This window comes from Leucopleurus acutus, assembly GCF_964270905.1.
Source record: "Leucopleurus acutus genome assembly, chromosome: 10".
Lineage (NCBI taxonomy): Eukaryota > Metazoa > Chordata > Mammalia > Artiodactyla > Delphinidae > Leucopleurus > Leucopleurus acutus.
Window position 1 is genome coordinate 74,955,710 of NC_139153.1, and position 12,147 is coordinate 74,967,856.

The 12,147-nt window shown below is 40.7% G+C and overlaps 1 protein-coding gene across 4 annotated transcripts in view; it reads left to right on the forward strand.

Annotated features, from left to right (window-relative positions):
- The window catches only part of RUNX2 (RUNX family transcription factor 2), a gene marked incomplete at both ends in the record, with an annotated part of 209,301 nt that overhangs the window by 94,796 nt on the left and 102,358 nt on the right, over positions 1-12,147 (forward strand). For 3 of the 4 annotated variants that reach the window (XM_082847744.1, XM_082847745.1, XM_082847746.1), the window contains 2 exons: positions 895-1,051; positions 6,803-6,907. In XM_082847744.1, the coding sequence (XP_082703870.1) occupies positions 895-1,051; positions 6,803-6,907 (262 nt within the window). The remainder of the gene's footprint in view (positions 1-894; positions 1,052-6,802; positions 6,908-12,147) is intronic. The other variant, XM_082847747.1, reaches the window with a different exon arrangement.

Consider the following 12,147-nt stretch of genomic DNA (forward strand, 5'->3'; position numbering starts at 1 on the left):
ACCCTGGAGTGTGATCCATGGCTTGCAGCAGTGAAAATGTTTATTAGACTCAAAGACTGATTATTCTGGATCCTGACTTGCCCAAGTTAATCGGCTGCAGGTTAATTGTTGAAGATTAAGGAGGCAAGCGTGTCATTCCAAGATGGCAGATGGGACAAGACAGAAGTTTGGCTAAGGGTGTATTTTCTGTCTATACCAGTCATTTGTCGGTGGTCATTTTCAGCCTCTTATATATCTTTATCCTGTACCTAGACTTTAGGCTTCTTGAGGGCTTTGTATATTCCACGGGTCCCACTGCAGAGTGGGCATTCAGTAGTTCTTTGCAGTGTGATTGAAAGCTGAATATCTAACTCAAAGTAAGGAGATGAAATGTAGTTCTGGATACCACACTACATTTAGTCTTCCCCGTAGTCAGTAACTGTAAGGTTTCCCCTAAATATCTTCTCCCATAAAGCTGACCAGACTTCCTTTTTTTTTTTTTTTTTGGCCTGTGATCTGGATGAGACCACACCTCAGGGCGCTCCAGGCTGCAGACAGGCGGTGCCTTACTATGTACGATGCAATCTGCAGATGGGCCATCAGCTTTCCTTCTGTGGCATAATTCCTATGGACAACTTAACATGGGGATTTAATAAAAATGTACATGCATTCTGTGAAGAATCCAACAACAAATGAAGGAAACTTTTGCCTGCCTTTGGAATGGGTGGACCCCGAAACACTGGTCTCTTTGAAGTGGCATCCGAACGCATATGCAGATGCCTCATTCCTGTCTGCCATTACGGGACTAGAGCACTAAGTCCTGATAAGATGCATCATTTACCATGCGACTGTATTCTCAGTTTTTAAGCTTCTCTGATGTGCCATTATTGTTGCTGTGTTTCCTGTTTTATGTAGGTGGTAGCCCTCGGAGAGGTACCAGATGGGACTGTGGTTACCGTCATGGCGGGTAATGATGAAAATTATTCTGCTGAGCTCCGAAATGCCTCTGCTGTTATGAAAAACCAAGTAGCAAGGTTCAACGATCTGAGATTTGTGGGCCGGAGTGGACGAGGTAGGTCTCTGATTTTTAATATGGATAATGGAATAAACACATTAGGATCCTCTGATGAAATGTAGGCCTGTCTGTATTCAAATCAGTACCTTCTACCGAATAGAATTACTAAAGGTTTTCTTTAAATACGTCCAGATGAGGTTGAGTGTTTTAGTGAGTACTCAGGCCTTTTTCATTTGTTTTATGATATTGAAAATTCAAACAGTGTTTTCAGAAGAACCAGTTCCTAATTTCACTGGGTGTGAGCATATAAGGTGGAGGGAAGAACAGTTAGAGGTTCAAGTTCTGAGTTACAGGAGCCAAGTAACTGAGTACATTCAGTGGCAAAGGGCAAAGAAAAGGGAATACATTGGATCAATTTCCTGATAATATCAATTTTGCTCGAAGTTGTAGCAAGGACAGCAAGCTTAATGCTCTTCACTTATCACATATGTTACCTCCATAGGATTTAATTTACTTCTGTAAGAACCTATTTAAAAATCATGGTTTTTTACAGAAGGCTTTTCATTCGAATAAGTGAATAAGGTGTTACTTATGTTAGTATGACTATGTAGATGAATGATCAGGACTCTAAATATTTGTACATTATTTAAGAATTTCCACCATCCACACCCCCATTCAACTATTAGGGTCCATCAAAAGATCATGAAACAGAAAATAATCCCTTTTAGGGTTTTTATAGCTGTTTTATAAATGCGGTTAATGTTCTTAAAAAAGTCTCAGAGAAAACCAATATTTGGCTTTTATTTACTTATTCTATAGAGAGACTTTTAATCGTCATTCATTAGAAGCATTATGTTCCTTTATTTATTGATTGAATCTAATATTTCCATGTTAAGTATTTCGATGAGAAGAGAGAAAATAGACCACTTTAGGACTGGGGTGAAATAAATTATAAAGACCTACGGGGTGACTTCAACCCAGGTTTGAATTAGGAAATAAGAAGCATCAATTTTTAAACCATGTCCAATAATTGCCCTTTAGTTTGGATCAGATGTCAAATTATTACCATTGTAAAAACTTGATAAGGGAAGTTCAGGCAAGGCTGTTTCCGATGAGTAGTTTTAGTGTACTTTCTAGGAACAGGGCCAAGAAGTTGTACTTTTTAACTTAAAAAAAAATGATGCATGCTAATGAGATACTGTTACTGAAAGGTTTGAAATAAAATGAGGCTCAGAGCCTCTGGTAGAAACAAAACTCAAGGGGTTATCTCAGCATCAGGTTTAGTTCACTTTCATTAAAAGAAAAAAAAAAGACACATTCTTTCTCACTGTTGACTGATGAGGTGTGAAGTGTGTATGTATTCATTTTTTTTTTCTCAGTTACTGGTGCAGGTCCACAGTACAATTAAAATTTCTTTTTTCTAGTAAGAATCAAGAAAAATTTGAACACGATGATGTACCTGTGTGCTCTGAGTTGCATCTTTCTCCTTATGTAATATTACTTTGTTTTGAACTAGAGTAATGCATTTTAGTATTTAAAAGACCGGGCGCTATACTTCATTTTACAGATAAAAACTAGTGTTTTCATTTATCTTGCTTTTGTGTTATATAGATGCTCTATAACTTTTCTCTGATCAATTTGAGTAGAAACTATGGCAAAGTGATAGTGTACTTTGTAAACCCTCAACATATTTATTTAAGAAACTTCAAAGAGAAACAAAGGGTGTGCACTGTTTTACTATATTGGCTTTCTGAGTTTTGGCTGGTTTCCCAAATAGCAATTTTTATATTTAAAAAAAAAAGACAGACTTAACTGCTTGCAGACTTTTCACGCATGGAAGATGAAGAAAGCTTCTTTTGATGAAGTGTAATTATGTCCAAACAGAGCTGACCCCCTCCCCCTATATTTCTTATGATCTTAACTGAAGAAAGTAGGATTTTTCCTTTGAAGCAGCCGGGACTTGGTGGAGGATCTGAAATGCTACAGTTTGCTGCCAGAGGCAGGATGGAGAAATTGGTCCAGACTTGTCTTCGAGACTTAGATTGGGGGTGGGGGGAGCGGGTGGAGAGAGAAAGAAAAATTGATTTATCACTAATAATAGATTTTTATATCATGACATTAACATTATATGAAAGGAAACAGTAATATCAAGCTGAAATGAAGAGGAAAAAAGGACAGAGAATACTGACAAGAGATACCACTCTTTGAAAAAAAAATGGGTCAGTTCTTCAGTGGCAGGAAACCCTTTAACCTGCCCGTGTACCTGACCTGCTTTCTAACAGACTTTTTCCAGCTTCCTCTTTGATTTTCACACTTCTACATTTCTCTCAGGTTTTTAAGTGTGGGTCAGCATGCTGCTACCATTGTATTTTTTCCCCAGCTATTTAAATTTTCTATTTCAGTAGCATTAAAAAATAAAAAAACACCAAGTTCCTCAAATGGTACAATTTTTTTCACTGGTAGAAATATAAACTCTCAGAAATTGCAAAGTAGTTTTTGATTTATAAGGGAGTCACATCACTATTTACTCTGGCATTATGGGTTATCCAGCGACCACAACTTTTATGAAGTACTTTGGAATAAAAGTAGAGCATCGGTGAAACTTGCATTAAGTGAGGAGTGGCTTATATTTTTAAATTGTCTTTTCCTTTTTTCTCCTTTATATTTTAAACAGAAGTATTTAAAGTGACTTTGGTCCTTAAGTTTTCTTGGTGTGTTTCCTCGCTTTTGACATCAAGCATGTTGCTTTTAATTTACAAGCACTTCTAAGCACCTGCAGTGTACAGAGCATAGTACTTGTCAATTTAGGATACAATCCCTGCTTATAATCTTAACTTTCCCGACAATTTCTGACAGCCCCTTGGGCTAGGTTGGAATTGTCTTTCAATGACAGTTCCTATGTGTATCTCAGAAAATATATGACTTGAGGACACATTGCAGAACGAGTTCCTAGATGAAGCCAAGGATGCTACAATTAGTTGTCTAATGAGCGCTAGCTCCTTAAGAGCCTGCATTTTTATCGCTCATTATGGAAAGTAATAAACAATGGGATTTGGAATTTTTTTTTTAATTTAAGGAAGTCATGAATATACATATAAACATTTGACTTACGAAATGTATCACTGTTTATAGGGGGAAGAACAAATTACCTAGTTGGGTGGAAGTTTCTTGAACGTTCCGTTCATGTTCCTTCTGAAGGGGCAATGAGAAGTGGAAGGAACCTCCTTGGTTTTTGTTTTAGTTGTTAAAGTACATCTTGATCCTTAGGATTGGATTTTAGGAGACCGCCGTCGGACTCAAATACTTGTTTCCTTTCCCCCAAACCCACCTCTTTTTAAAAGAGGTCTTTATAGAAAACTGGTTCTGTTTTGACCATTTAGATGCTTTATCTTAGAGGGTGAATTTTATATTTGGCTTTTGTTCCTACCTAAGGTGTTCCTCTGAATTTGGGAGAAGCATCGATGCCTTTTAATATCCTAAGTGCGTTGTAAAAGTCTCAAACAGCAATACTGTTAGAACCGGTTTATATAAACTCATGGGCAGTGTCTCTAGCAGGTTATTTAGGGTCATTAAGGACAATTGAGATGTGTACATCCTTGATTTATGAAGATTTGTGCCACAGATGACAAGTGTCTTCCAAGCACTGCCCTCAAAGCCACTGTTCGAAATGCGATCCTGACTCACAGACCGTTGATCCAACCCAGAAGGGATCTTTTTACGGTTTAATGCAAATTAACTTTCAATCTAAGGGTTCAGCCCATTCACTCCTCCAGAACTTCCCATTGTTTTAAGGTCCTGATCTGAATCCAGTGGCTTCCTATTCAACGTTCTAATCTCCATTTCTGTAGACTTTCAGTTTTCTGTGACTAGTTTAGACTCCTGGATGCCTTATTCTTCTGGTTAGTCTTAATGTTTATAATAAATCGTCTGTTCCCCAACCAGACAATTAAATTACTTAAATCCATGTAACATTCAATATATAATAGATGAAATACGATATATCAGTGACACTTTAAGAATAGATGATTTCATCATTCTGGCTGACATACTACATTAGTAGATTTATATTTGCTTCTTGGTCTGATAGAGCTATTTGGGACACATGTCACAATAAATTACCTATTAATTTCTAAAAATGTTCTCTGACAAAGTTAAAAGGAAGAGCATTAATTTTAGGGTCTGGAAGACCTGGGTTCAGGTTCTGATTTTTTCCACTTATTAGTTGTGTGGTTAAATTACCAATACTCTCTGGGCTTCGGTTTCCTCATTTGTGAAGTGGGGGTGATAAACCTTACTGGGTAGTATTAAATGAGATAATGTCTATGAAGCGACTGGCACTTAATAGGTTTCTAATCAATATTCATTTTCCCTGTACCCCCTCCCCCTGCATCTCTCTCTTTCCTATTTTTTTTTTTTTCTCAGCCAAAGTATAGCCAAAGAGACTTAAAGCTATATATACAGAGTAACAAATGATATGTGTCTTAAACATTTTTTAGGAACTTACGTGGTCTGGGTTGAAAAGAAAACCCATTCACTAGACTTGACAGCCAAAGACCTGTTCCACATTAAGCCTTGTATATAAGCTGTTCCATATTAAGCTTTGAAAAGATTGCATTAAACTTTGCATTGCTACATATTGTTTAAGATTTGTGTTTTGATTTCATAGCCTCTGCTTTCAGTAAAGGGAAAAACAGTCTCTGACCAAAAAACAAAGCAAAACGAAATGAGCTTTTTAAAGATCTGTCCCAGGAGCAGGCTAAATGAATGCTCTGGCCTGAGATTGCTGAATGTTTTATTGAGTCACTGCTTCACGCCCACCTCTTCCTGTCTTGTAACAGTTTGCAGTTTTGACTATCTGACATGACTAACCGTTGCAAATCTAACTGATTACAACTGTCAGTGAGTCTGGGTAACAGAGTCTGGTATCTTCTTCTGGAGAAAGCAAACATCCAAATCTGCTCCTAAACTACCCCCCCATCGCCCCCTCCCCCCCGCGCCGTCTTCCCCCCAACCTCTGTCCATCACCTTTAGTTCATTAATTTGAAACATCAGATGTAATATTTCGATGAAGTAACCCTCCTCTAAAAGCAAGTATTCATATTTACATTGGGAGATGTCATGTATATTTAGCCAAAAATAAGTCACTGTCAGGGAGTCATTTCAAGATTGCTGCTGAGTGAGGATGTATGTTAAGGAAGGGGTGGGCAGGGAGGAAAAAAACTTTGTTCCAGTAATGATGAAATCATCATACCACAGGCACATTAAGGCCAGGACGGGAGACACTGGCTCCTGTTAAAATGATTCCCATAAGAACCTTCCTCTTTCATCTTCTCACTGTAGTGCAGTTAAGCAAATGAAATGCTAAAGCCATGTGAAGTCAATAGCATAATCAACAGTGATTTACTATTGTTCTCTCACGGGGTCATGACCTAATCCTAAATAAAGACTTCTAAAATTTTCTGCTTGGATGTGTTCCTGATGTTGGAGAAAACTGAAGGGAAAGAGAACCCTCTTCAAGAGGTCCAGTTTTTGTTTTCATTACGGCTCTCGCTACTGAGCCGCTGTTTGGAATTGGAGCCTCCTTGCACAGGACTGCCGTGAAGATGATGATCTTAGCACTCAGTGAGCCTGGCAACTCCCTAAGGTGGCCATCAGAGGATTTCTTATTAGAATAAGGAGTCCTGACCCTCGTTGTTTTGTTCCCTCTTCAGCGATGCTTAAATGCAGTTTGGACATCTGTACTGCTATTTTTGTCATCAGTACTGTCTTTTTATATTCACTGTTGATTTTCCCCTTTTCTCTCTGCAGGCAAGAGTTTCACCTTGACCATAACTGTCTTCACAAATCCTCCTCAAGTCGCCACCTACCACAGAGCTATTAAAGTTACAGTGGATGGACCCCGGGAACCCAGAAGTAAGTGCTTGCCTTCCTACTGGAAATGGGAATAGAGTTTACAGAGACCCTGTGAGGAATTTATCCCAAATAAGTTAGTGCTACTTTCACATAGTTTCTTTGCCAAGTTTGCTATCTGCATATATTTTTATGAGGGACAATTAGGAGAACTTCACAGTTAGTAGAAAATCAAATTACACTTTTCACCTTTGCCGCAAAATTGCTAAGCCCTACATAACTTTGTGACTTTCCGTCGCTGTAATTTTTTACTAAAAATTCTGTTCATCCACTGGGCACAATAGACAAGGCAGAACAGATCCACGAGAGCTGAGGAAGAAAACAATAAATTGAAAAATCCTGAGCTTAGTCAAAAAGCATTTGCGTGTGTTTCCCATGGTCTAAGAATGTGTTTTAACTTTTTACACTCAGTTCCCTTTATAAAGAGCACACCGCTTAATTACAAAGAATTTATTTGCAAAGGATAACTTGCTTGATTGTTACAACACTGTTGTTTGGTCTTGTTCTAGTAATTGCCACAGGTAGTTTCTTTAACAGAGTCAGGCCAGGTTTAAATCCACCTTGATTTATTTGTCTCCTGAGACATCTAGAAGGTTGAACCAGCATCATTTGAAGGCAGTGCACACAATCCATTTGGGCTAATATCATTTTCCTCCTAAACCTAAATTAAAACAGGTTTGCCTTCCCTGCCCCGCCCCCATAACTAATTTGAACATACTCACCAGAGCAGTATTTAAATATATTTAAGGATTAAAGACTATTTGACATATACAACATTAAAAATTCTATGCCAATGGAAACATCATACAGAACTCTGCCTTTGATGAGTGAATTCATTGGAGGCCTAGCCATTGTGTTTGGAGAGTTTAATTTGGTTTGTGGTGGAGGGACAGCTGGCAGAAATATTTGTTATATAACAATACACCTACCTAGGCAGTGAGAGTGGCATAGCTCTTCTTCCCCTAAAACCGAGAGCAAAGGGCTGGTGAAGTTTTGCCTCTACCCCTGGCAGCCTGTCCTTGAGCGGTGGGAACACGTGTTGCCTTCCGCTCCTCTGGCCGCTGTTTCATCTCACGAAGGCTGACTGCTTGCCTGAACTAGGGAGGTTTCCTGCCTCAAAAGCCAGTCTTTGAGGTTTTTCTTTTCTCCGCCTTTCATGTGTGTGGCGTTCTTCTAGATTTTCCAACGTTGAGAGTGCTGGACCTGTCTGCTCAGTTTGAGAATGTCCTATTAGGCTGTGGCCACACACACGTCTCTGGTCGCCCCAAGTCTCTGGTTGTCAGGGCTAGTGGTCATGCAGTGCAGGTGAATCGATCAGCTCAGGGCCGTCTGGCCTGGTTTGGGGTTTTGTCTGACTTTTCTGGACTGCCATCCATCTGGGACGATGCCTTAGGATGGAAGACATCTTCTAGCATTTAATCTAATTAGCCCCTGCGTTCCTGGAAAGGCAGGGACATCCCTCTTAGTAATGCATAAAGCAGGATGGTAGTCTTTTAACATTTAACACGACTAATACTTGTCTTGTAAAGATGTTTCCTGCTGATCTCAGCTGCTTTTCTCAGTTCTTGGAAAAACCATCATTGTGTGTGTGTATATGTTTGTGTGCGTGTGTGTGTCCAGATGTTCACGGGTTGGTGCTCAGAGTTGATGGTTGGGAGAGGAAGCGGGGAAAGGTGGGTGCTGCCTCATTCTGAAAGTGGTGACAAAAGGGAGGAACAATAGCTTTGGGAAAGTCACTCTCTTTCAAGCGAGGGTAGTATTACCTCATTCCCAAGAGGTTGTTGGAAGAATTAATCGTTGCTAGGTTCACTGCCCTGTGAAGGCAGAGAAGTGCTCTGAAAGCAATGAGGGTCACGGGTGGAGGGGGCGGCTGGTACTTGTGTGACCTGGGTGCTGCTGAGGGTAGGAGGGGGAAGCAGATACAGAAGTCGAGTGGCAGACCACCACCCTAGGTCAGCCTGAGTAACATTGCTCATGATCCAGAAATATCTGTGGAAATGTGATGTCATTTGTCTGACATCACGAGGTGACTGGTCAAACTCAGTGTCTGGATGTAACGAAGGGTCTGGTATCAGTAACATTTTAATCCTACAACCTGGGTTCTCTGTACTGGATTATTTCCTTCTGCCCTGCTCTTGGCCATCTGGGCACTGAATGTTTGTAAGTATAGCTCTCATCTCAATATTGTTCTTTAATTTTGAGACTCCCAGGTGTGGAAAATGCCCAGGATTTTCAACTTCCTTCAACTGTGAGTATGATAGGATTTTGACTGGTTTTCGTGTATGTGATGGTAAATGGAGAATCCTCTAGAACATGGGTTGGCAAACTTTTTCTGTAAAGTGCCGGATAGTAAATGATTTCAACCCTTTGGGCCATATGATCTCTGTCACAGGTACTCAGCTCTGCCAGTGTAACTCAAAAGCAGCCTTCGGGCTTCCCTGGTGGCGCAGTGGTTGAGAGTCCGCCTGCCGATGCAGGGGACACGGGTTCGTGCCCCGGTCCAGGAAGATCCCACATGCCGCGGAGCGGCTGGACCCGTGAGCCATGGCCACTGAGCCTGTGCGTCCGGGGCCTGTGCTCTGCAACGGGAGAGGCCACAACAGTGAAAGGCCCACGTACCGCAGGAAAAAAAAAAAAAAAAAAGCAGCCTTCACCAATACATAAATGGATGGTTATGGCTGTGTTTCAATAAAACTTTACTTACAAAAACAGGTGGTGGGTGAGATTTGACACACAAGTTGTGGTTTGCCAATCACTGCTCTAGACTTCAAAGTGGCTTATTTTTTCGACCGTTAACAGAGAAGGACTTCAGAAAAAGGCTTTCCTCAGGGGAGAAAAAAAGACAATGAATGCAATTGTTTTAGCATCTTCTCCCACAAAATTTTAATTCTTTAAGTAGTGGTTGTCATCGAAAGAATGTACACCTGTTTATTGCTGCAGTGATTTGAAGGGGTTGAGTGTTTCGTGCTCTTGATTTCTGTTAATGGAATTTCAGTCCTTCTTTGGAAGACCATAGTATATATTGAACAGGCTACTTCTGGTAGATGAGCTGTTTGAACAAGGACAAGTTCTGCGTTAAGTGGTTGGGTCTTTACTCAGCAATAACATAGTGATTAAGGGTGTGGGCTCTTGTGTCAGGCTGTCTGGACTGAAAGCCCAGCTTCGCTGTTTACCAGTTGTGTGGTGGTAGGCAAGTTACCTAAGTTCTCTTTGCTTCAGTTTCCTCTGTTAAAGTGAGAATAATCATAATAGTGAGAAGAAGAATAATAGTATCTTTCTCGTCAGTTGCTGCAGAGATGTTCAGTGATGTCATGTATGTAAAATGCACAGCACAGTGACTATCGTGTAGTAAGTGCTAATTAAGCATGAGCTGTTATTACATCAATTTCAGTGTCAGAAGTTTGCTGTAGTTTTGCTTAGCGTGGGCTTCCAGGAAATAGATACCATCTAGATTCTGTTCTCTAGGGTAACATTTTTTTTTCTTGCGGATGGTTTTACTAATTTCTGCTCATCAGTAAATAACACTAATAAGTGCTATAAATTGTGCTTGAGCAGGTATTCGTGCTGCCTGAGGACAGATGTACAGAACTGATGATAAACAATTTATTTGCAGCAAAGTCCAAGAGAGGATGCTCTGGTACTAGTACCCCTCCTCGGAGGCCCTGCTTATCAGCACATCTGCCAAGACTTGCTTTTCACTCAAAAATCAGAAAGGTTTCATCCTTCTATGTTTTCTGTCTCTGGCAGCTGAACTGGTGCTGTCACATCACAAACAACTCCTTTTCTTAATATACACATCTGGCGTTGGCAGTTGGACTAACTTCATAAGAGCACATGATCATCACTCATTACAAGATTAAAAAGTACCCCATGGCATCATTGATGTTTTTTAACTTTGATCTTTTGCAGTTGTGATTCATCTCAGTTATAAAACTTCCCTTTAAAGGAACATAGCCGATGACTTATTAGAACCTTCATCTTAAGTAGCGTAAACATGAGAAGGTGCACATCTTTACAAAATGCCATTGATTTTCTTCGCCAGCTTATCATTTTAAGACATGACATCATACTTAAGATCCCAAATTTGTAAGTCTTGTGTTTAGGCAAGGCGTTTTGACCTCCTGTTGGCAAGTTAGCTCTGAAGAGGTACTGCCGTATGTTCGCCAGCAGAAGTCAGTGGAGCGCAGCGGCAACAGTAATGCATTTGGATACCTCTTTTAAGCATCAGTTTCTATTAGGATCCTTTGTTCCTTGTATGCACTTGGTTCCAGCTGCAGTCTGATTGAAAGAATGTCTCCAGGAAGGTGAAATCTTGCTCAGCAGTGTCCTGTTCTATTGCAGTGGTTCTGAGTTAGGGAAGAGGACTGATGGGAAGGGTATTATTGGCTGTGCAGAGGATGGAAAAAGTAAATCACCTTACACCGTCAGAAGCCTTTTCATTCTCTTGCTGCTTTGTCAGTTATCTATTGCTAAATAACAAACCATCCCCAAACATAATGGTTCTTACTTTTTTTTTTGTCTGCACCGTGCCGCCTGTGGGGTCTTAGTTCCCCGACCAGGGATCGAACCTGGGCCCTCGGCAGTGAAAGCACGGAGTCCTAACCACTGGACCGCCAGGGAAGTCCCCATAATGGCTTAAAACAGCAACCGGTTTATTATTTCTCACGACTCTATGGGTTGACAGGGGTTCATCTGGATGGGTTTTCTGTGGTCTTGTTTGGCGTCTTTCTTGTGTCTGCAGTAACATGGTGGCTAGTGCTGGAACGTGCATGATGGCCTCATTGCTATGTCTGGTGCCTTGGTGGGATGGCTGGAAGGTTGGGCCTGGCGGAATAAGGGGACAGCTGGGCCTTTCTCTCTCTCCTGTAGTCCCAGAGCCTCGCCCTCTCCATGCGGCTTCTCTAGCAGAGTCTGACTTCCTATATGGCAGCTCAGGTCTCCCTCAGGTGCAAAAGTGTGAGCTTTCAGGTCTTTGTAAGGCTTCTTAAGGCTCAGAACTACTATGGAGTTACTTCCTCCACATTCTGTTGGTTAAAGCAACATACAGGTGCAGCCTAGCCCCAAGGTGGGGTGGGTAACCCCACAAGGATATTAATGATGGGGGCAGTGGTTCACCGGACCACCAATATCACCAACTTCCATCAGTGCTTAGATGGGAAATGTCATTGTTGCAACAGGAGAAATAACTTTTTGAGGTACCATCTCCTGAAAAGATCTCTTGACTTTTTTGGATTTTTTGTTTG